Source organism: Rattus norvegicus, chromosome 10 (assembly GCF_021556685.1).
Source record: "Rattus norvegicus strain SHRSP/BbbUtx chromosome 10, alternate assembly SHRSP_T2T, whole genome shotgun sequence".
NCBI classification, from domain to species: Eukaryota; Metazoa; Chordata; class Mammalia; order Rodentia; family Muridae; genus Rattus; species Rattus norvegicus.
The window spans coordinates 85,491,161-85,515,743 of NC_141543.1; the positions used below are offsets into that span (position 1 = coordinate 85,491,161).

The 24,583-nt window shown below is 52.2% G+C and overlaps 2 protein-coding genes across 4 annotated transcripts; one reads left to right on the forward strand and one right to left on the reverse strand.

Annotated features, from left to right (window-relative positions):
* The first annotated feature begins 25 nt into the window (after positions 1-25).
* On the forward strand, positions 26-5,789 carry Mrpl27 (mitochondrial ribosomal protein L27). The gene is made up of 4 exons (NM_001105831.1): positions 26-76; positions 2,641-2,766; positions 3,125-3,192; positions 5,341-5,789. The coding sequence occupies exons 1-4, from the start codon at positions 31-33 to the stop codon at positions 5,545-5,547; spliced, it is 447 nt and encodes a 148-aa protein (NP_001099301.1). The 5' UTR covers positions 26-30; the 3' UTR covers positions 5,548-5,789.
* A 4,668-nt stretch (positions 5,790-10,457) lies between these two features.
* Positions 10,458-24,016, reverse strand: Xylt2 (xylosyltransferase 2). Of its 3 annotated transcripts, none has more exons than XR_015630987.1 (11): positions 23,796-24,016; positions 16,990-17,482; positions 16,596-16,771; positions 16,122-16,324; positions 15,406-15,486; positions 14,998-15,214; positions 14,734-14,910; positions 14,248-14,507; positions 13,688-13,968; positions 12,880-13,213; positions 10,458-11,538 (listed from the first exon to the last, which is right to left on the reverse strand). XR_015630987.1 is itself a non-coding variant. In NM_022296.2 (11 exon segments), coding segments are annotated over 11 exon segments (2,595 nt in total). In that variant the 5' UTR covers positions 23,931-23,934; the 3' UTR covers positions 10,458-11,215.
* Between the last annotated feature and the right edge of the window lie 567 nt (positions 24,017-24,583).

Below are 24,583 nucleotides of genomic sequence, written 5' to 3' on the forward strand. Positions count from 1 at the left end.
TCCCAGCCTGGAAGTGAATGTGAAGCAAACATGGCGTCGGCGGCGGCGGCCCTTACGCTGAGGACGCGGGCAGCAGGTAGCTCAGCACTGTGGTTGTTGCGGGGCGAAACACCAGGGAGTCCGGGAGATGGAAACCGGAGCCCGTGTGAATTCTACATACAGGGAAGGAGTGTGGAACTCGGGACTCGTGGAGGCGGACTGTCTCCGGTCACGTGACACGTGGTGGGCGGTGCTGTGCAGAGGGTGGTAGTTGAGAATGAATGCCTGTTGGTGATAGTTATTCCAGATACCTTGTGCCCCTGGGTTTATGTGGATTCCTTCGTATATGAAGAAGACTAAGTTCAAAAAATTTAGTCGAGTCATTCAGCAGATATTCAGGACTTGGCTTTTTTTTTTTTTTTCCCTATCCTCACTTTTGAGATAGGTCCTCACTGTGAAGTTTGCCGTCTTCGTGCTGGTATTTTAGGTCTGATGAGACCCTGTTCAGAGTATCAGCATAAACATGATTTCTAACGCCTTGTAAGTTCAGCCAGTAAACACGTGAGTAACTTAGTTGTAATCGTAAATAGTGTTGTGAAGAGTCTTAGATTAGGGCATCAAGGATGGCTCTTCAAGAGATAACAATTAAGACCTAAAAGAGACAGACCCAACCAACCCCGTGTAGACAGTTTTACACTTTGAGGAGCAAACCAGAGGAGGCAGGCTGAGCAAAGAAATAAATAAGAATAAGAATGAAACCTGGTGGGACCGGGAATGCTGGTGCCTGCAATCCCTGCACTTAGGAGTCTGAGGCAGGAGGATTGCATCAGGTCCAAAGCCAGCCTGGGTCACAGTCTCAAAAGCTATAAATAAATAAAATATCCTACATGGAAAACCATCTGGAACACTTGCTGTAGGACGATTTGGCCAAGATATTAGCGGTGATGGTAGAGAGCTTGGAGGGTAGTGGGTGAAAATGACATCCATTTGTTCTGAAGATAGATTCCACAAGTCTTACTGGTCTGTAAAATGAGAGAAGTAATCTGTAGATTCTTGTTTTTCACAAAAGCAGGCATTTATGAATGAAATAATGTAGACAAAACATTATTTCAAAAAATCAGTCACCAGTAAGTCGGTAAATGAAGCCAGGAAGTGCATGCCTGTAACCTCAGGTTATATGTGAGGTAGAGGCCAGAGGATTGCAAGTTTAAGGCCTACAGGAGAGGGGTACAGGAGAGGGGGAGGGGATTAAGGTTAGGAAAATTCTATTCCATTGCTGGACATTGAACATATCTCTGTAAGCTCTTTTTTGATGATGTTTGTTTGTTTGTAGACACTGTTTCACTGTGTAGCTGTGGCTGTCCTAGAACTCACTCTGTAGACCAGGCTGGTTGTGATCTCATAGAGATCTGCCTGCCTCTGCCTCCCAAGTGCTGGGATCAAAGGCTCGAATGTGCTGCTATGCCCAGCCTGGCCTGCTCTGAGTTCCTATCTCTAGTCTTGTATCCTAGAAACTTTCTGTTTTCATGGGAATTTGAGAGACCAAGGTAATCAATACTGTGAATGTATGCCCCAAACACCCATAAAACCTCTCTAACTGTGCTGATACTAGATCCTAAGATCCTATAACTATACCCAGAAACTAAAAACAGACAGCCAACTGCCCATGTTAGTCTGAATTTTATTTTATGTGTATGAATGTTTTGCCTGTGTGTATATATGCATACTGCATGGTGTACTTGGTACCAGCAGAGGTACGAAAAGGCCTTGGGTCCCCTGAAACTTAGAGATGGCTGCGAACCACTACAGAAGTGCTAGAAACTGAATCGAGGTCCTCTGCAAGCAGTCACTGCTGCTAACCTCTGAGCCACCTCTCTGGCCCCATTAGTATGCGTTTAAGATAATGTTCTTTCAAAAGTATTTTTATTTAATTTTTGAGAATTTGATTTCATGTATATAGTGTATTTTGATCATCTCTACTCCCTTGAACGCCTCCCACATCATTAATCCTTTTAAGGTAAATGTTGAGTCCTTTGTGGTGATGAGTGGCGAGGTCAGATTAATGCTGATCTTAGGCGGACGTCTCTGCTTATGGGCTCTGGGAAGAAAAGACTGTTCTGGAATGGCCAGTAGCTTGCAGGAGCCACCCTCTGACGGGCTGCCCTTCTGGTGCAGTTTTCTGGTGTTCAGCGGATAGCTAAGAGTGAGACTGAAGCAGAAGCCCCGCACGTTTCGTGGTCTGACCCTTCCCTTGGGCAGGAGAGTGAATCTTTGAAGGAGGCAGCTGTCTAGTGTCCACTTCATCTGTTTCTGTGCTGTTTCTGCTCAGCTGGACTGAATGTGTCAGGAGCCAGAGCACAAGCTGTTTTCTCCCCCTATTTATGTTCACTGTCTGCTCTCCCTGATACACACATCACCACCAGTCACAACCCCCCACCCCCGTACCCCGCTTACCTCTGGACCAATTCCACCTGGAATTGCGGCCTGCCCAGGCATTCCCTGAACACCACATTCTTAGCGTTTCTGTTCCTTTCACACATCTTTCATTTTTCTCATCTCCCTTGCTACTTCTCGGCTTAGCAAATGGTCCATAGAGGCAAAGAACGCGCATCAAATTGGGAGCCTCTCTGAACAGTGTCTCTGCCTTCTCTGCGTTGACAGCCCTGCTGAGTCCCACAGCACCTACAGCACTTGCTGTCAGATCCGCATCCAAGAAGACAGGTGGCAGTTCTAAGAACCTTGGTGGCAAATCACGAGGCAAACACTATGGCATCAAGAAAATGGAAGGTGAGGGTGTGCCTTCGTTTCTGTTTTCCTACAGTGCTGCTCTGCTCTTAGAAGAGCCAAAATGCTACTCGGGTGCCTCGCTCACCCGCATCTCTGCCCTTCACTGTAACACTTGTCCCCACATTAAAGGGTAGGTGAGCTCTGGGGAGGAGCAGGGGCCTCAGTGAGTTGCAGTTTCTTAGGCAATGCAACTGAGAAAGCGTCTGCTGGATGGGGCCCTGTATGTAGGACCATCTTAGAGGTCCACCCAGGAGCAGGCTTGGGGGTTGGTGGGCCCGTGGGCTGCCGTAACTTCTCAGCACTTGGCTGGGCTTCTGTGATTATGTCTCGGAGTCGGCTCACTGGACTTCTCTTTCAGGTCACTACGTTCATGCCGGCAACATCCTTGGCACTCAGCGGCAGTTCAGATGGCACCCAGGCGCCCATGTGAGTTGCTCTGTGCTCTCTCCCCATTTCTTGTCTTTCCTAGGCAACCTTTTCATGTGCATGCCTTGTGTCCTCAGCCTGTCCCTTTGAGGCAGATGTCATCTCTGTTTTATGGTTGAAATGCCAGAGGCTCAGAGAGGAGTGGACCCCAGTTAAAGCTGCGATTGCCTACCATCAGATAGCGTGCCCTGGGTCTCATTTTTCTCTTCCATAGGAAATGAAAGAAAGTTAAATAAATGACATATGAGCACTTGCAGCTGCCTGAGGACCTAGAAATAATATGGTTTAGATACGGTTATCTTCTGAAAGGGCTGTGCTTCTACAGATACATGTGTCTTCAGGGGTTTTTTTTATCAATTTATAATTTTTATAGACATTTCCCCCTTTATGACTCTAAAGGAAGAAATATTTCTATTCAACCAGAATCAGATTCAGTGAATACTTTTCCTTCCTTAAAAACAACATCAAAAGGGCCTGGTGGGGCACACCTTTACTCCCAGCACTTGGGGAGGCAGAGGCAGGCAGATCTCTGGACAACCTGGTCTACAGAGCAAGTTTCAGGACAGCCAGGACTACACAGAGAAACCCTATCTCAAAAGACCAATAGAAAGAAAGGAAGGAAAGAAGGAAGGAAGGAAAGAAAGAAAAAATCAAAGGGGCTCAGAGACAGCTCAGCCGTTAAGAGCCCTGGGTTTAATTCCTAGCACTCACATACTGATTCACAACCATCTGTATCCAGTTCTAGGGACCTGACACCCTCTCCTGTCTTTGATGGCAGCAAACATGCAAGTGGTGCAGACATGCATTCAGGCCAAACCTATGTACATAAAATTAAAATCATAAACATCAAAGACAAGCTGAGTAGTGCATGCCTTTCAACCCAGCACTCAAAACTCAGAGGCGGGCAGGCAAATATCTGAGTTCAAGGCCAGCCAGAACTACATAATAAGACATCCCCCTCAACATGCAACACCCCCCCAGGGGGTGGGGGGGACTGGATGTGAATTCTTTACTAAAACATTGACAGTGGAGGCTGATTTGGCTAAGTATGTTCCAAGTTCTTCATGATGCTTAAGATGGCCCTATGAAGTAGTGAGTTTATTCCCAATTTGCAGACACCGGAAAGTAACTCACCTAAATCACAGGGTATTTAGCAGTGCTAGGATCTGAGCCATGCTATTATTTTGTTGTTTGTTTAGGGTTTCATTATGTTCCCCTTGCTGGCTTTGAACCCTCCATCCTCCTGCCACAGTGTCCCGAGTGCCAGGATGACAGTGATGTGCCACCACTGCTGGCTTCAAACTCGTGCTTTTAATCCAGAGAGACACCAAACAGTGCAGGACTGGTTGTGCAAGACTGCCACACAGCTATTGTTTGTTGGTTTGTTTGTTCGTTGGTTTTTGAGACAAGGTGTCTCTGTGTACCTCTGGCTGGCCTGGAACTTTCATGTCCCAAGCTGGTCTTAAAATTGCAGTGATCACCTTTCCGAGTCCTGGCAAATGTTGCAGGCACGTACCATGACACATAGCTTGCTTGCTTTCTCTCTTAAAAAAAAAGAGTGTTGGGTTGTTCCGGAGCTGGTGTTACTGGCAGTTGTGAGCTGCCATGTGGATGTTGGGAACCCAACTTCGAGTCGTCTGTAAGAGCAGCAAGTTTTTCTAGCTACTGAGTCATCTCTCCTTGCCCTCAAGTTTTGACAAGCATCTAATTTCAAGTTGTAAAAGAACAAAAAGTATAAGCAATTTTAAAAGTATTTATTTAAATACTTAAAAAGTATTAAAATACTTAACTATATTATCATTGAAAAATAGGGCAGGAAATATATCTATCTAATGCACAGAGAAATGAGTTCTCTGTGTAAACTATGAAACAGGACTTAACTCAGAACTTAACGTGAGTAGGCACTGTGTCTAAGTGTTCTTGGCATCATTATTAACAGTCTAGGATTGTTTTCATTTCCCTCCCCTCTTAAGGAGTTGGTGAAGGAACAGAGGCAAGGAAGTGCCAAGCAGTGGAAAAGAGAAACCTGAGAGGGACCTCTCAGAGCCTGCCCTTCTGCTCCAGGTTTACTCTGAAGGAGAAATCTGGCGTAAGGCCTAGGGACAGACCACTTGTCTTCTTCCAGCTGACCAGGTCTGTGTGTTGCAGGTGGGACTGGGGAAGAACAAGTGCCTGTATGCCCTGGAGGAGGGGATAGTTCGCTACACGAAAGAAGTCTACGTGCCCAATCCCAAAAACTCGGAGGCTGTGAATCTGGTCACTAGTCTGCCCAAGGGTGCTGTGCTCTACAAGACTTTTGTCCACGTGGTTCCTGCCAAACCGGAGGGAACCTTCAAACTGGTAGACATGCTTTGAAGTCCTGTTGAGACCATCGGATGACGGGCGACCGGAACCCAGGTCACAGGAGCAAGTGATGATGGAAGTCAAGGGTCAGGGTGAGGACAAGGTCTCCACAGAAGAGGCCTATTGGATGGGGACTCTGCAGGGCCTTTGTGCTGTGGCTGCTGGAAACCTCTTGGTAGCTCTGGCATGAGTGTCAATAAAGCTGCAGGAATCCTGAGTCTGCCCTTTCAGAGCAAACCCTGATGGGGCTTCTTATTTCTCTGATTCCCAGTCATGTTTGTTCATATGCACAGAAGGAAAAGAAAGAAGAGACCTACCAGAGCAAGGAACTGAGGAAGAGACCTTGTTTTATGATTTTATTAGCACCGTCCCTTAGAGGGACAAAGAGAGTTTATACTCTAGAGCAGTGGTTCTCATGTGCGGGTTACAACCCCTTTGGGAGTTGAATGACTCTTTTACAGGGATAGCCTAAGACTATCTGGCATATCAGACAATTACATTATGATTTATAACAGTAGCAAAATTAGTTATGAAGTAGCAACAAAAATAATTTTATGGTTGGGGATCACTGCAACATTAGGAACAGTATTATAAGATCCCAGCATTAAGAAGGTTGAGAACCCTATATAGTCACTGCTGCTTCCTCCTTGGGTCCCTGAACTGTCCAGGGGCAGGGGCAGGACCCTGTCGGTGGGGGAGGAGAGGAAGCAACTGGCCATGTGGTTCACCTGCAGCCATAGATAAAGGGGGGCATAGATAAAGGGGACCGGCTCCAGAGATGGCTACAGTCTAGCTCTCCGCTACACTGCCTCTGCAGTGCAGAGCAAAGCTTGTGGGACAGCAGGCTCAGCCATGTGCCTCCTGCCTGGAAGACAAGGATCCTTCCCATGCTGACGCCAGGTAGTGGCAGGCAACTTCTTCTAGCCCACATTATCTTCTGGTTCTTGATGTATTTCAAGCTAGAAACAGCAGCAAAGAGTCTGGTTTTGGGGTGCTTGTTGAGGGCCCAGGCAGGCCTCTCCTGTCAGCCCAGACCTCAGAGGTCTGGCTTCTAGAGTAGAGACCAGAAAGGGAAGCACAACAGGTAGAACGGTCACTGTGGCAGCTGGAGATAGTGGTAGCGGCTGTAGCCCAGAGATGTTCTGGAGATCTGCTTTGACCTTGTTGTCTGATAGTTTCAGGAAATCCCAGACTCCCTACATCCTGCAGATCCTGGACACAGGTGGCCTGGGGTCTGGAGGGACTCACTTTGGTGTTGTGTATAAAGTTGCAGGTACTGAGGTCAGCTGGGCTAGAGGAGTGGGGTGGGAAGCCAGTTATGCCTTCCTTAAGAGATTCAAGCTGTCATTTCCAGGTCACTTAAGAGATGGAAAGGGGGAGGGGGGCTGGAGAGATGGCTCAGCGGTTAAGAGCACTGACTGCTCTTCCAGAGGTCCTGAGTTCAAATCCCAGCAACCACATGGTGGCTCACAACCATCTGTAATGAGATCTGATGCCCTCTTCTGGTGTGTTAGAAGACAGTGACATACATAAAATAAATCTTTAAATGGGGGGGTGGGGAGACGAGGGACAGGATAGGTAGCTGCTTCCTGAGAGGTAAGCAAGCCGTGGTGGGGTAGAAGTGCAGCAGTGTCCTTGAGGACTCAGCTTGGTGGCAGTTGAAAGAATTAGAGGGCAAAGGTTTTAGCCCTCTCTTCTCCCCCATTCCCATGTATACACATACTCTTTACACTGCTGCTTCAGGGTCACCCATTGCCTATCCCCTTTAGGCTTTCCTGACCTGGGGTCTGTCCACAGGGGCAAAGTGGGGCTCTTAAGTACCTAGGGGCTTGGTAGCCTTTTCCTTGTCCTACCCAATGGGCACTGAGCAGACACCTATAAGAGTTATATGGGAAAAGCTGCGTTCTGCAGGGTACCCAAGGCCTAGAGGGCTGGATAGGCTGGATGGTTCAGGGCCCAAGCACTATGCAGTCAGCTGGGGAAATATGCCACTGTTGTTTTGTCCAACAGTTGGGCATACAAGCTGACTGTCACAGGGTTTACTGGTGGGTCCTGGGCAGCCTCATACAGGCTACCTCTCTGGGGACACCATTATGACCAAGAAAAGCAGAGGAAGCAGGGAAGTCATGCACCACTGCTCCCCAGCTCCCCTTGCTCTTACTGATGGGTCTATCCAAGGTACCATGCTCCTGCTCCTACAAGCTTCTGACAGCTTTCCCTCCACTGCGTTCTAGCCACATCAGACCCCTTGGCTGACTGCAGGATGTTAGCACATACTTCATCCCCCAGTACGGGAGGCAGCACAGGGATCCTCATTTGCATGTCTGCTCTTTTCCCTCATGAACCTCTAGGCGGCCCACAGTTCAGAGATGGGGAGGAGCTAAGCCTTAGGATCCAACGCAAGCCTGGGGAACAGGGTTAGCCTACAAGGGAGCAGAGTCCTAACACTTCATCCCAGTGTCCATCTGTTCACGCCTGTTTCTATGTCCAGGCCCTCAGCATGTCTGGGAGCGCTTAGGTGAGGAAGAGAGTGTGTTCCTTTCTGGACACTGGCTCCATCTGCCCCTGTCAGCTCTGAGGGCCTTTGGAAGGTCAGTCTGAATAGCATTTTCTGTCCTCACCTCTCCATCCTCAGGTGCCCAGAGTTGGGAGTTGAGAGCCTAGGGCTGCAGCTCAAATTTATTTTGCTTCCTACATAGCTGCTGTGTGGTGCCCTGTCCCTGAGGAGAGGCCTGGCAGTGCTGGAGTTGCCCCCTCCTGTCCACAGAAACCGGCTCTGGCTTTCCTCCCTGGAGCTAGGGAGAGACCTTTGTCTTCACTGAGGGTTCTCTGCAGTTTGTTTACCAATGGTGAGGGAGGGGCCTGGCCAGGATGCTATAATCTCTTCCTACTGTTGCTCTGAGCTGGAGGGAAACTGGGCTCAGCAGATCTCAAAGGCCCCTTCCCTAAGGAACAGCTGCCTCTGTTAGCCAGAAGATGGGGCCATTTGGTCAGCACCTATGCAAACAAACAAAAACAAAAACCAAGAGCAGCTGTAGCCCCAGTGCTAGGAGGCAGAGACAGAGGCTCCCTGAGGTTTTCAGGCTAGTCGCTCAGCTTAAAAACTCACAACTCCAGGTTCAATAAGAGATCTTAAAGGATAAGGCAAAAACTGATAGAGTGGGATCCTGACATGGTCCTCTGACCTTTGCATGTGTGCACATTAGTGTGTGCACTCCCCCCAACACATACATTAAATACGTACATTAAAAAACAAAATCCAGAACTTAGAACTACTGTGCTATGGGCTGGTTAACTGATCCTGGGTGTGGCCTCTACCTTGATAGCTTGATTTACTGCCTATAGTTTATCTGCTGAATCCAGTTGGTAATTTTCTGGACCTGGCATAAGAGTCGGTATTGGTAAATTAAAACAAAATGCTGGTGGTGCGGCACACCTTAAATTCCAGCAGTTGGGAGGCAGAGGCAGTCAAGTCTCTTACGTTTGAGGTCAACCTGGTCTACAGAGTGAGTTCCAGGACAGGGCTACATAGAAAAACTGTCTCAAAAAAAACTAAAATCAATAAAACAAACAAACAAACAAAAAAACCCTCACAACCTGGAGAGCTAGCATCAAATATTCATTAAAGTGGGGGTCAGAGAAAGCAACCATTTTCTCTGGACAAAGCACTACTCTCTACTCCTACAAAACACTACTCCTTCCCTTAGCACTTCCTGACTAGCCAGCAGAGTAGAGTTACAGAATGGCTCTGGAGGCCTCCGTCCTTCTGAAGAGTGCCCCACTATCAGGAGCTTTGACCCTAGGGCTCATTGCCCAGCTCTCAGTCCAGACTTGCTACCTGAAGATTTTAAGTTCCAACCCCCAAGGCTGCAAACCACCCACCCTAGTGCTATTTGTTGGTGGTCAGGAGCACCCTCCCAGCAACTGGGAAAATACTGCACCTTGGGCAGCAATCAGCCAACTTAACTCCCTGAGCTAAACTGAGCTTTGCCCAGTGTGGCAGCCAATGGCATGGTTTTAGAGGTCCAGGAAATCCTCAATCCTACTCCCACATTATGTAAGGCATGAAGAACTAATACTGAGTCCTTATAATGGGAGAATCAGATGGGAAGGCAGAGAGCCTGAGAAAGGTAAGGCAGGAGAGTGACTTAGACACCATTCACTCAGGTACTAGGGCACTGACTCAATCCCTGCTCTGGTCACAAAGGGAAGGCTACAGAACTGACCGGTAGGCCATAACCACAACAACCTCTATTCCTGAGCAGGCTACAAAGGCAAGGCTTAGGTAGCAAGAAAGATGGGGATAGGCCCCGGTAATGCCTAAGGCCCCTAAGCTATCATTTGCTGCAGTCTGGCCCAGTGGTGGCAGCAGAGTTAAAGGTGGGGCTTTTTAGAACTAACCACCACTAATACTGGCCTGTTGGGTAGCAACAAGGATTCTAAGCCTCCCAACTCCCAACCTACCCCCTTGCAGAAAGAGGGCTGTACTAGGAATCTTTCTGGCTTCTGGTTGGATTTTCAACAGTTACTGCTACTATTTCAAGCCTATCAGAACCTGCTGACTTCTAGAAATCCAGGGTCAGCCATAGCTCCCTACATACAGTAGAAAACATGGGACCTCGGGGACCTCAGTTCGCTGCCTAGTCTGTCAACTTGACCCAAGCCAGGATCATCTGGGAAGGTACCTCAGTTGAGAAAAATGCCTCCACTAATGATTGTTGTGGGAAGGTCCCACAACATGAGCCTGGGGAGCAAGCCAAAAGCATTAACCATGGCCTGTGTTTAGTGCCTGCCTCCCAAGTCCCTGCCCTGGCCTCCCTTTATGATGGACCATAGGCTGTAAGATGTAAAGACCCTTTCCTGCTCGTGCTTTTAGTCACGGTTTTTATCATAACAGTAGAAAGCAAACGAGGACATTCAGCTTGGAGAGATAGAGATATATTTCCTCTGTTGCATATTTCAGACTTCACACTGAGCTTCAGGCACAACGCGACTCTTCTGAGCGCTCTGACAGTCTTCCTGTGCTGCCAGTGGGGCTCCCTCCTCCAGTGGGGAAACTTCATGGATCTCAGCAGGGCCTGATGTCGTCCATTTCCTAGGAAAGCCTGACAGACAGCCCCACCACTGTTCTAGGGCTCCCTGGCTACCAGAGGAGAGGCTGTCTCACTAAAGTCCAGCTCCACAGTAGCCCCCCTAGATCACCTGTCCTCCTGGCCTCAGAGCCTGGGAGGCCCCTGGGCCTCTTAAGAACCTCAGCTGTGAGCAGCTCAGGCCCAGGCTGGGGACGGAGGCTCTGGAGGGTGAGGCAGACCATGCCTCCCCAGAGCAGTAGCAGATATTCTCCATGGTGCTCCCCATGGCCATGGCCTACATCCTGGGGCTCTGAGCCCTATTGCACATCTTCCTCCCTCTGCCACTCATTTTAATTATTAAAAAAGTATAAACTAGCGAGGAGCAGAGGAAGAGCCTCCTCATGGTTCCGGTGGACTGCTGGTCTCTTGTAGATCCGTCAGCAGTAGGGAGTACTGCACCCACCTTCCCTGCCCTCAGTATAGGGTCCTGATGGCTCAAATGGGCATACTGCCTGGGCCTCTGGTTCTGGTCTGTGGGAGAGACGTCCCTCCATTGTCTGTAAGGTGCAATTCCCCGGCTCCTCCGGGTTGTGCTGGCTGGGGTCCTGCTACCTGAGTCGTCCGTCAGCTTTGACAGGCCCCAGCTCTGACTTGGGGTCAGGAGACAGAGAGCTCCAGCTGGTCAGTCTGCAGAGCTCCAGGGAGGGACAAGAAGAAGGCCCTATGGCACACAATCCTGCAACAGACCAGAAACTGCTCAGTTCCCCATCTGTCCAGGCCTCAAGTGCAGGACCTGTGAGCTCTGTGTGCCGCCGGGCAGCCTCCTCCACGGCCTCTGGCTGAGGCAGATTCAGGATGCCACTTAGTCCCTGGAAACTCTGTTCCATGTATTCGTTGTGGGGTGGTCCCGCATGCAGCCAGCTGGCATCATCTAGGGGTACAGAACAAGCAGTTAAGTGTGTCCCTCAGTCCCATGGGGACCAGTCTATAGGAGTCAGGGCTGGGCATAGCAGTTCCCACCCTTACTTCACCATGGGTTCTCATCGCACAGAGCTGACTATGGCTAATCCAAGCAATTTTCTGTGCCTATAAAATCACTAGTTGTATAAAACCCAAGCGGTAGCTGGCATGGTGACTCACACCTGTAACTCTAACAAACTGGAGACGGTGGCAAGAGGATTGCCGAGAGTTCAAAGCTAGAATAGGCTAGACAGTGAGTCTCAGGTAGGTAACCTGGGCTCCACCATAAGATGGTCTGAGTAAATAAGCAAGCAGAATTAGAAAGTATCATTCCTAAATTCCCAACTTCAGGATTTTTTTAAAGCTGAGGGCAGAACCCAGGCTAATTCCCCACCCTCACCCCCCAAACCTTAGAATTGTGGTGAACAAGGTACTTTAGAAAGTAAGGTACCCTCTGGTAGTGTCATCCACACCCCTTGACCTCTGGCAGCTCCCAGACCTCTTGGCAGCCAGTTCTCTACACTGGGCTGGCCAGCTCCACTCTATCCTTGCAGAATGTGCCAACCTTGTCCCTTGGCTTAGAATATGTGTGTGTGACCTTTGCGCTCTGTGGTCTAGTCCCAGGCCTGCCTGCGTCTGCTCAGACTGCTGTTTCCGTCATCCGATGGGGAAGTGGCTTTGCCCTGCTCCTCATCCTTATCTCTTTGGGCTACTTCTGCTCTTCCCTACCTTCTTCCCCTACCACGATAGGGTGCATGGGGAAAGGGGACAGCTACCCATGGGACACCTCATCGTCACTCTTAGCCAGCACTTATCCCATCGAGGTAACCCCTGCAGGCATCTCCATGGCCGGTCAGTCCCCTTAGCCTCAGCCCGATCACCAGAGGGCCATGTAAATCTAGCCATCTGGAGCTACGTGGGACGTGAGGGTCTCGAGGCCCCAGTCTGGCTCTGTTGTACTGAGAGCGTATGTATGGAGACAGGACAGGATAAAGGACAAGATGCCTTAGAAGAATGCAGCACCCCTGGACCCCAGTGAGACCTGAGACCTTTCCTGGTTTTGCTGACTCTAGCTCGAGTGCCTTTTGTCCCAGTCACCCACGGGTCCCCATAGTTATGCTGCCCTGACTTGACAAGTGCAAAGGCTGAGTGATCTCCCAAGTTCAGGGCCCAGTTATAGGGCAGAGCCACATTTCAAACTGTAGTCGGCCTCACTCCCAGGCTCCCCTCTCCCCACTCAGCCCTGGCGTTAGCCCCCTGGAAAACCCTGCTCTATTCAAGCCTGGGGCACTGTTGGGGCACTCCTCCTTACCTTTCCTGAGAGGTAGTTTGCGGTTGAAGGTCAATGGCAGCACGAGGAAGCGGGTCTCACCCAGGGGCTCCCAGAACTGAAGCAATCGAACAGTCCAGGCTCCTGGCCGCAGTGGCAGGCTCAGTGGGGGCTTGTACTGCGTGACTTCAGTGTCCGCATCTACCGTGATGTCATAGGATGTGGCCACAACATAGGTGGGGTCAATCCAGACCACAGTGGCTGTGAGGTTGGGGCCCCGGGCCCAGCGCTGCATGGCCACAGGTTCATCCAGTGGTCCCAACAGGCCCCCAAAGTTCCGGAAGAGACGTTCTTTGGGGTCCCACTCAGTGCCAACCTGTAGGGAGGGAGGCAGCTGGACAGAAGCCTGGGAGAAGTCCTTCTATCTGCTCTGATGTCGCCTCTCATGGTGTAACCTCGAGTCAGTCACTGCTCCTTTCAGGGCCTCAGTTTCCCTATCTTCGAATTGAAGGGGTAAGTCTAGAACTGAAACGCCTCTCCCAGCTCTGAGGTTTAGTCCAGGCTGCCCCCTGAACTGTTCTGTAACAGTGGGGTCCATAAAGGCAGACCACCCCCCACAATGCCAGAACCTCTAGGAAAGGACACCCCAAGCTCAACTGGACTATCCAAGCCCCAGGAATCTTTGCACTTTAGATTAGAACTGACAGCTCCGTGCCTACTCCCTGTATATCGGGAAGGGCCCCTCGGTGTGTGCCCGCAAGGGTAGCAAAGGCGACATCGCCAAAGTTGTTGTTACTGGCAAAGCAGAGCCCAGAGAGCCCAGCCCATAAAGGTCTGATGGAGTCCTTACCCCTCCCTTGGTGTCTGTCCCTCTCTTCCCACTCCCTGCGTCTTGCTGGGGGTCAGGAGAAAGCAAGGGGGAGGACCTGTCCCACCTCCAGACTCTGGAGCCGGCTGGCCTGGTCACTGTGCCCCAACAGCTTCAGCAACCTCTGGGGCATCAGCCACATCTCAAGTGTCTCTGCTGGCCCCTGGGCTGAGGGCTGCACTGCCTGCGTCACCAGGTAGCCCTGGAAATGGTCGTCATAGAAATACAGGTGCACGCTGGACGGCAACCCCCTGGGCTCAAACCTAGAAATGTTTTGGCAGGGAGAAATGGAGATACCATCAGCACACCCACTACCACCTGGAGTCCCAGGGAGGAGCGCTGGGGAGCCCCAGGCATTCCTTTGGCCCCAAATCTCACCCCCCACATGGTCCTGGCTCTAGCCTTCTTCACCCCCTAAATTTTTTTTTCTGGCTTAGACTGAGAATTCACTCTGGGTAGGGGCTGTCTCTGATTTGCTCCCCCTCATTAAAGCACCATTCTCTAAGAGCCTATCATATGTCAGAAGAGGCGGGGAGTCTTACCTGCAGACTGCAGTGGCCAGTGGGGAAACAGTGGCAGCATGACGCAGACTGATACGGGCAAAGGCTGTGTAAGCAGTGAGTAGGACATCGCTGAGTCCACTAGGGCCATCGGCCATGTCGTAGATGTTCTCCCAGTAGGCCTTGAGGGCTGGGGTGCCGGGTGGGTAGCTGCCATACAGGTGGAAGTCCAAAATTTCCAGGACTTCCTGGTTCACAGTCGACTCAAACTTCCGGGCAAAGAAGGTGGGTCTGGAGACTTGCTGGGGAGGATGAGGCAAAGAAGATAAAGGGCCCTGCAGACCCCAGAACACAGCAGAAGCTGCCCTTCTCAGCACTGTCTAGACTGGTCTCCTCGCCTTTGCCACCCGCTGCTGCTGCCCAGACACCAGGGGCTGCTCCAGGTAGGAACCCACCCTGCCTTTCTGACCCTGAAAGTTTGTGGGAAAACAGCTGGAGCGCAGGCTTCTTGGAGCCAATGGAGAGCACCTGAAGCCGCAGGAAGTCCTGTGGCTTGAAGTCGTTGGGGGAGCAGCCACACCAGTCCACGATGTGCTTGTACTGGCACTTGCAGCCCAGCTTCCGGTTCCAGTTGGTAACCCGCAGGTTGTTGTCCACTAGGCTCTCACAGGCTGGGCTGTTCTCCAGCACTGTGTGGAAGAAGGACTGCAGGTGGCAGGAGAGGGTGAAGGGTGAACCACGGGCTACTCAAGCAGTGCCCTCCCTGGCATCTGTGCCTCCCTGGTCACCTACCTCGGCTGGAAGCAATGTGTATGTATAGAACTGGCGAAGCTGGGCCACCAGAGGATCCTCTGTATACACCACATATTCCACAAAGCTGCGTGTCAGCACGAACCAGTCAGAGCCACCATCCACCACGATGCCTGCCGGGATCTGCCGTTCACCCAGGCGCCACATGTGGGAATCACACTCATGGAAAAGCCGGTCCAGGCCTTGCTTCTTGATGAACCTGAGGGCGGCAGAAAGGCCATGACGGAAGGTCCCACAGAATGGAGCCTGAGCCTTCTTTCCCCCCTGGCAACCAGTATGCCTTCATCTATGGTTGGTTTAAGGGTTTTATAGCCCAGAGCTGGGGCCACCGGGTGCCCTTGTGTGGGAGGCACTGTGAGAGACACCAGAGCCTCGTTCCCAATCTCTCACCTGGAATTGTCTCGCCCGTGTGACTTGAGGAAATTCTTGTCCCGGTTCTTGGATAAGAACGCTACCAGCTCCTCATTCGTCCTGGTGAGGAGGGAAAGGGATGTGTACAGTAGGTGCTCAGGCCTGTCCCAGAACAGACACCCTCTAGCACAAATGACCTTCGCTTCTTAGACCTTCCTTTCATGCAGAAACTATTAAGACCATGTGCCTGACCCTTGTATGATGTTCTTGGGTGATGGTACCTGAGGGGCCCAAAGAAGATGCATTCTTCCTCTACCTGTGCTACTGACCTACTACTCCAGCGTAAGCCTCTGGTTCTTCCTCCTCATTTCTTTTGTTGTTGTTTTTAATCATTTACTTTTATTTATGTGCATTGGTATTTTGCCTACATGTCTGTCTGGGTGAGGGTGTCAGATCCCCTGGAACTAGAGTTAGAGACAGTTATGAAATATCATGTGGGTGCTGGGAATTGAACCCAGGACCTCTGGAAGAGCAGCCAGTGCTCTTAACCACTGAGCCATCTCTCTAGCCCCCCTCATCCTCCAACCCATTTCTTTTTCCCAGTCATCAGACCACCTTTTACCAACTCATGCCTGAGGCCAAGAGACCATATCTGGGCTGTGGAGACCTTAGAATGACACCGACACTTGGCAGGCAGAATGGACCCACCAACCCAGATGTCACAGATGGGACTCCATTCCCACCCATCATCACACCTGGTTGGATAGTCAGTAGCGCTCAGGTTGATGAAGAAGTCCCAGGTCCAGCCAGGAATCTCCAGAAGGTCCTTCATGCTCCGCAGGTACATCCTCAGAAGGCTAGCCCCACCCCAGATGGTGACCATGCGCCAAGGTGTTACCCGTACATTGTCGTAGTGCTGGGCCAGCTCTACCACCTCCCGGTACAGGTAGTTGGAACGCTAAGGGAGAAGGGATGCTCTGTAGATGGCTGGGCACCATGGTTACAGTCCCCCTTCCCCCCATGTGAGGGCTGAACACAGGAGACACAGAAGGGAGATACAAGTGGCAGGACTCCAGCCCTGATAGGCCATGCCATCCTCTGCTTAACCATGCTGGACCTCATTCTCCCTTGCTCTAGGTATCTAGGCAACATTCTAGGCTACCTGCCTACAACCTTCAGAGTCTCTGCTCTGTCTACCTGGAGCCGTGGGTCTCCCCAGCTCACAGTACCTTGTCCACATGAATATAAAAGAAGTGCTCCTCGTGGTAGACGGCCTTCAGAAGACGCTTCAGCTGGCGCACAGCACGGCCGTGAACCACCAGCATGTAGGCGATGCGTACCAGAGGGCCACTCACAGGCTGCTGGGCCCGGACCTCTTCCCACTGGATGCCAGGGCTCACCTTGCCTGAGGGGAGGACAGGGGCACTAAGTGAGAAGAAAGGATCCTGCTTGCCTCCTAATAGGAGTCTAGACTCAGAGCCCAGTCCCAGCTCCTCCTCTGCCAACCGGTACATATAACACAGCTTTGGACAAGGAGGACCTTCCGGGAAAGGAGCATGAAGATCTGGGCCACATTACCTCCCATCCATTCCTGGAAAGGGCCTGAGTACCCTAGTCCCTTACCAGCCAGCTGGCAGTGCCGGGGCACAGACTTGGGCATTAGGTTCCCAGCTTGGTGCAGGCACACTACATTAGCAATCTCTTGTTGACAATGCTTGGTGCTGGCCCGGGCCAGTGCTGACAGTGCATCCTTGCCCACAATCTCACACTTCGGAGTGAAGCTGTTATCCGTGGGCTGAGGGGCACCCTCCACACTCCCTGTGTCTCCATGTTGTGGGAAGCCGGCGGCACCTATCAGTGCTTCCCCGGCTGCTGCTCCACTCAGGTTCTGGCGGCCTGGTGCCTCTGGAGGTGGGGCAGGGGGCACCCGTCGGCTGGCTCTCTGCCGACTGGTTACTGCCCGCACCACCTTGGCCACAGGCACACCTGGGCTCTCGGCGCGGCCCCGCCACCGTCCGTGCCTTCTCCCAGCACTGCCCCTACGCCCTGCAGAGCTGTCCGTGTCCTTGGAACCCTCTCCAGGGTCTAGCGGCCGTGGCTTTCTCTGCCTTCCTTTCTGTAAAAGACAAGCAGATCACAGTCAGTCACCTCTTTCCCTAGCTCAAGTTCTATCTTGGCCAAGGTTACCTTGAACTCTGGAAGCTCCTTTCTACCCTTTACCTAGAGAAGTCCGGCTCACTCAATAACTGCACAGAGACATGGCAGGGCCAGCTGGCTGAGGAAGCTCCTCCTCTCCATCTCACCCCATGGCACCTCACATGTCCCTCCAGATTTCAGACCACATGGCTCTGTACTTCGGTTCCCTGCTCCGGGCTCCTATCACTTTCTTGCTCACCATGTTTTAAAACACAGGGCCGTGCTTTCCCTAAGAGAAGAGTAGATGGACCTTGCAGAGGACCCAGGAGCACACTCGATGAGACTCAACCAAGCCTCCTACAAGGGGCTGGCTGGGAGGACACAGCATTAACCTCCGCCTGCATCTATAGCACTTAGATGTTTGCACTAAAGCCTTTCATGTAAGAATACTGAGGCTACACCAGGGAAGCAGCTCAGGAGGAAGGAGTAGAAATGAAACCCAAGACCCTAATAATGTCTAGGTCTCCCAGGAAGCTGAGGCATGGTGTTTTGCTGAAAGTACCCCGAGAATAATGAGGGGAGAAGCTGGCAGAGGAAGTCTTCAGGCAAAAAGACAATCTGATAAGCAAGCTCAAAGAGGGGTAGGAGGCTCCACAGCTCCAGAAAGCAGAGGTGTGGCCAACTCAACGGGCTCTCCTCACCAGGACTGCCTTGGTCAGGCATCACCACAGCAATCAATCCCTGGCTAGAAACCTGGGGTCTGGCTGTAGGTCCATAGCTGGGGGCTGCCAACCTCTGCATGTGTGACAGTATCTCTCAATGGAACCCAGAAACCCTCCATGCTCCCTGCTGCCCCAAATGACATGTCTAGCTCCTTACCCTCCTCCATATTCCCTGCTTAGCTCGAGTTCCCTGGTAGACAGTCATTCTGTTTGCCCCAAAGCGGGGTACACTGAGCTCTGAGACTCTGGATGTTCCTGAAGAAGGCAGTGAACTGAAAAGCCATGTCAGACCATCTCCTCGGGATATAACAGCATGAGTAGCTGGCACATGAGGGGACATGTGATTGATGCCTATGCGTGTGAAGGGAAAGAGGCAAGGGGTGTTCTCTGAGTGCTCTGACCAGCTCTGCTACCTCACCGGCAGCCACTCACTGACCATCTCTAGGCATCGTCCCCCAGCTGTGAGAGCGGCAAGCCTCAAATGGGACATTGACTGTGAAACTGTAACCAGAGAGGCCACCTCCCTGGTTGCCCCTTTCCCTTTCGCCATCCCCTGTCACTGTGCTGCCTCTCTGCCAGAACTCTTGCCCTTGTTCTTCCTGCCAACACCAACAGACACAGGCCTTCCTCGAGTGATGCAACCTCTCTATACGCACCCTTCCTGCCTGGCTTGCAGAAGGTACCCGGGTCTGCCCCATCTGCTGGCACTCATCAGCCTCCTGCCTCCCAGGGAAGATGCTGGGGCCTGGCCTTACACTTCAGCCTCCACTTCCTGCTAGGCTCATCCAGTCTCACTTTCTGCATACTACCCTTCCTTGATTCATAGCCCAGACTTACACTGCTGATCTGGAAAGCTCCCTTGCACCTTCAGGCATGGGACAAGCAACCTGCTGGCCATCCCTTGGGACCTTAAAGACCTTAGAACTCCAAGTGCAAAGGGCTACCACTACCCTTCCCACCCCACCACTCCTCCAGTCTTCACATCTCAGTAAATGGCAACCTTTTGTTGACTCAAGTCAAACACACTGGGATTCTGATTTTTCCTTCGGAGGAGACAGGTGGCCCTGAGAATAAGAGCCCATAAGCGCTCCACTACTGAGCCCCAGCCTGCAGCCAACTTCTCCTTATACTCCACATCCAAGCCATGATAAATACATGAAAATACAGAGTTCCACTCTCTCCCCACTGCCCTCAGCCTGGATCCCCTGATGTCCTGGCTTTTATGTTCTTGTCCCTTTCTATATCTTCTCATCACAGCCACCAGAGTTCCTTTCAGAACGACTTTAAATACCTCGTTTATTGTTATTTTATGTTCATGCGTGTTTTGTCTGCATGTATGTCTGTGCACCACAAATATACAATGCACAGTAGAGACCAGGAGCGGACATCAGATTCCCCTGGGACTAGAGATACACTCAGCTGTGAGCTGCCATTGTGGTTGCTGGGAATTGAACCCCAGACCTCTGGAAGAGCATCCAGGTGTTCTTAACTGCTGAGCCATCTCTCCGACCCCTCCTTTTAGAACTTCCATCCCCATGACCAGACCTAGCCAGTGGCCCCTCCTCTTAGGCCTCCTTCTCCACTCCCCATGGATCCCTTTGCCTCGTCTTTACCGTGTGGCCAGGGCCTGTGCGGTGCCTTTCAGCTCCATCTACATGCCTGGCTCAAGTTCAGAACTGGCTGTGCTTTCAGTCTGGGTGCCCTCCTGGGACACCTCAAAGCTCATCCCTTGCCTCTTCAATTCTTTGCTCAGGTGCTGTTTCTCGGCAAGGCCTGCCTGCCCTGAAAACTCTGGCCCTTCCCCATCCTCTGTTTTACTTTCCCCACTGAAATATGATGCTCTTGGGCCAACAAGAAGGCCCAACAGGTAAATCCACCTACGGCCAACTCTGACAAGCTGCATTTGATCTCTAGGGCTCCCAACAAAGGAGAGAAATAACTCCCACAAACTACCCTCTGACCTCCATATGTATGCCAAGGCACAAGTGCACCCACATATATACATGTACACATACACACATAAAGCAACAATAAAAAAATTCTCTTAAAAAATGTGATGGTCTCTTCTGCCATCCTAACATTATTGATTTCATGTCCTTTTGTCTGTCCCTCACATGGCTGTAAACAACCCCAGGGGGCTTAGTTAGTTTGCTCGTTCACACAGTCCTCGAGTCCAGAAGTGTGTCACAAATAAACACTCAAGTTGACTAACTTCCAATGAATGACTGTTCCAATGAATGTCTTGGTGTAGGCATGGTGTTCACAAAGGTTGCCGTCCTTTTCATTATCCAAGGAAAATAGTCAACGTGAGGCTAAGATTCAGGCTGTCAAACCTGGTGGACTCCCAGTGAGGTCCAGTTTTAGGCTTCCCCTGCCTTTTCCATAGGAACATGGAAGGAATGCGGGAGTCACCTTCAGTCAATAGCCCTATCCTTCTCCTCAGTACACAGGCTCCTGTTCAGCACCCAGATGGCTCTCTGATGTCTTCCGAGGGTAGCCAATAAGAGCAGGGGTGTCCTTCCTTATCTGAGACACTGGAGAGTAGTCAGGAGACTCTGTTCCATGCCCATGTTTGGGAGGGCACCCTCGGCTGGCCAACCTACAGAGCAGTGGCATGTGACCCAGTCCACAGCAAGCGTAGGAAGACATTCCCAAGACTAGGAGGGTACTGATGGCAAAGAGGTTTGAGTTCTAGGGCTCAAAGCCTGTACCAGTGTATCAGGAAGCTGGTCAGGACTGTAGGGCAAGAGGGCACAGAGCCAGGCTGGCTGTGGTGGGGCACAGGATGTGGGAGGGAATAGCCACGTTGGTGCCCCGCACTGCAGCAGGGAGCTGGCTGACCCTGAGAAGGACAATCCCAGAGGAGGCTAGGGACCAGACAGCAGCATTGAGGAAACAGAAAGGCCCTGATGGGCAGCCAGCCCCTTCCCCACAACCCCTCTCAGGAAGGTCCCAGAGCCTCAGGCTATGTCTCTTGACAGGCTGCCCTTAATGGCCTCTGAGATCAGGGTGGTCCTCCGGCTGGATGAATTCTAGCCTCAGAGGCCCCCTCCTCCCTGGCAAGGAAGCACATAAAGTCCTCTGCCACTTTCTGAGTCTGAGAATCCTTGAATCCTCACTGAGCCATGAAGACAGGGAACACAAGAATTGCTTGCACACACACCCCGCCCCACCACCCCCACCCTGGACTTTTTAGATTGCATTCAAAACAATCGGTGAAAAGCTGTTTGAGAGAGCTCTGAATACCATCAAGTGGCTCTTTGGGGGTTAGTGATCATCGCAGGTATCCACTCTCGCCCCTCCACAGGCCAAAGTGCTTTCCTTAAATGCACATTGGCTCCTGCTGGGGAGCTTTCCCACTGCACTTATAATAAAACCCACTCAAGTCCCTTACTGTGGTCTCTTGACCATACAGGATGGAAGCATTGCTGGGGAGAGTGCCTCACCCTCTATCCCCACCTCAGCCCACTCTCCTGAGAACCTTCTGCTTAAACACTCCTGCCCACCTCTTCCTGAAGGAAGCCTTTCCCAGCCTCCTGCTCTGAGCCGGCCCCCTTGTTATTCTAGCTTTCTTTCTCTGTCTGTCTCTCCCAGTAGACTGTCTGCCCTGTAGGCCAGGACCTCATCTCTTCTTTATTTCTGTATTCCCAATCTGAGCTCAGTGCCTGAAAGGCAAGAACATAGCCATGTGCTGACTGATTGACTGAATGAATGTATGTCCCAGGGTGCACGACCAAGACAATGTGTTATGCCCTGACAGCTTAGTGGGTATGGAGAATTCCTGCAAGTGTTCACAAGTACTGTTTCATCCGACAAAATCAGTGCTACTACTGCCCCAAAAGGGAGAGGTGACTGGAGGTGGTGAGCTTTATAACAGGGTCAGGCAGTAGGACAAGGCCTCGAAGAGAGTGGTCTCACTTGTGTGCGAACCTCCACAAGCACTACACTGTGCTGCTTCACAACTGCACTCTGGTAAGGTGACTGACAGAACTCCACGTTTTACCGCTAGGAACCTAGCTCCATTCCGGTCTAGGATTCCTTTCTCAGCTTCAGCCAGGGGTGTGTGTGTGTGTGTGTGTGTGTGTGTGTGTGTGTGTGTGTGTGTGTGTTTTGGGTGTGGAAAGATTCCAAATTCTCTCCCCTCTCTTCAGCCAGATGGGTGGGGAAGACCCTAAATCCCCTCACCTCTCCCTGGTTCTCCACCCTTGGCTGACCACCAGCCAGTGGGCCATGTACTTAGGAGAAGACTCAGATTCTCTGACATGCTCTTCCCCAGAGTCCTCACCAGCCTGATCCCTCACACAGACTGGAGTCAGAGGGCTCTTCTGTGGCCCGCCCCATCTGAGATGTCCCAGCTGCCCAAAGAACAAGCTCACTTCCTACATAAGTCACAGAGCCAGCTTCTCCATGACGATCCTCAGCTCCCTTTGGAGTCATGGTCCCAAGTCTCTTCTCTCTCTCCTCACCCCCTCAGCATCTCCATTCTCCCTGACACTGGAAGAGCAGCTCTTCTCCTGGTCTCTACACCAAGACTTTGGGACAAGTGAGGGAAGGGAAGGCTTCTTGGCTCCATGCCTTCACCCTACCAGGTAAAGCCCAAAGGATGTGACAAGAGAGCCTCTCTCCCAAAGCCTTGGAGACACAGGGACAAGGGGGCCAAAAGCAAGAACCCCTGATCTCTGGCCACGGTTTAGGGCTTTGATTTGACTAATTCTCCCCACCTTTCCAGAACAGACTTAGACCCCACTGGACCCCTCCTAACCACACTACCAGGAGGGTGTGTCTGAGCCTGCAACTAAAAGCACCAGTGAAGAGAAAGAAAACCCCTGGGGTCAGGGTCTGGAGCTCACAGCTGCTCCTCCATTACCCCAGAGCCAGAGATGGCTCCCTCCTCCTTTGATGTCCTGAGGCCAACTCAACAGTTCACCTTCCATTCCCATCCCCTCCTGAAGATCCACTCGGGTTCTTCCTGGCTGAGAAAGCCACGCCTTGAGAACACTTCAGTTTTTTCCCTTGGGGTCACTCCTGTTCACTCTATTCCCTTGTATACACTTTGTCACAGGCCATAATTCCACCCCTTGAGCTCCACTTCACCACCAGTCGCTACTCCTCAGGCGCAGCTCAACAGGGATGCCCGGGGTCCCTCGGCCCCCACTCCTCCGCCCACAGCGCGTACACCCCCGCCCCCTCCCAACTTCAGAAAGTTTGGCCTGAGGCTCCCCACCTCCGAACAGGCTGGGGCCCAGTCGCTCCTCCCAGCCCCAATCCCCGAGCCTGACCTTCATCGTTCCCCGGGACGGAGACCACCCCACCATGTCCCGCTCTTCCCTTCGCGCCCCCTAGTTCGCCGACCGCCTCGACCTCCGGGTCACGCACCGCTCCCTCACGCAGCCAGCCAGGCCCTCCAGTGAAGGGAGCGTTGGGGACCGGAGGCCGGGCTCCAGGAGGCTGCTTGTGCCTTGCACGCACGCGGCCCGTATCCCACTTGCCTGGCCAGGGCCGCCCGCAGCCCCGCCAGGACCCCGCGCGCCCCCGCGCCCGGCCTGCCCGCCCGCACGGCCGTCGGAGCACCTCGCCCGGCTCGTCCTCCTCCAGGCCGCTGAAGCTCCACACCACCAGGCCCTGCAGCAGCAGGATGGCCAGCGCGGTGGCGATCGCCAGCTTGTAGCGCCGCACCAGCTTCTGCACCCGCGCGCTCGCCACCATCTTCCTGCCCGGGACGCGGGGCGCGCGTCCGGCCCTGCAAACCGGCCGCGGGCGTGCGCACAGGCGCGGGGCCCCAGAGCCCCTCCACACTCCGCCCAGATGGGCGGGCGAAGGGCGGGGCCCGAGGCCCCACCCTCTCGTGGGCCGGGCGTGGGGCAGTGGGCGGTCCGGTTTCAGTCTCCAAGGTTTGAGTCTTGGTGCTCTGGGTCCTTTCCACACCTCTATGCGTGTCAGAGTGTGGGAGAACCACCTCCTAGTCGCAAAAGCATTGTCCCGGGGTGCGGAGGACCTGCGGCCTGACCGCTTTGGTATCGCAGGGCATGGGGGGAGGGGCACTCAGCTGGCCCCTACCCCTGGGAAATGCTAGCACTCTCAGGCGTGTGAGTACAACATGCCCTGCCTAAAACCTGAAGGCCACATCCCTGAAGACAAAGCATAGGCCCTTGACTGACTCTTCACAAAATTGACTTGCCACTCTGCCCCTCTCATCCAAAGCATCCTCAGGCCTCTGCTGAGTCGTGGTTCTCAACTTCTAGCTTCCGTCAGGATCTCCTGGAAGATGATTTAAAAAACAGCGCCAGTTTTCACTCCTGGAGTTTCGAACACCTGAGAATTAAAATTTTCAACAAGTTCCGCTGCTGCTGCTGCTGCTG

Bases quoted from the DNA above. Each gene is read 5' to 3' on its own strand.
- Mrpl27 (NM_001105831.1), top strand. From the start codon at position 31: ATGGCGTCGGCGGCGGCGGCCCTTACGCTGAGGACGCGGGCAGCAG. The intron at 77-2,640 runs GTAGCTCAGCAC...CTGCGTTGACAG, and splicing joins GCTGAGGACGCGGGCAGCAG to CCCTGCTGAGTCCCACAGCA. The intron at 2,767-3,124 runs GTGAGGGTGTGC...CTTCTCTTTCAG, and splicing joins TGGCATCAAGAAAATGGAAG to GTCACTACGTTCATGCCGGC.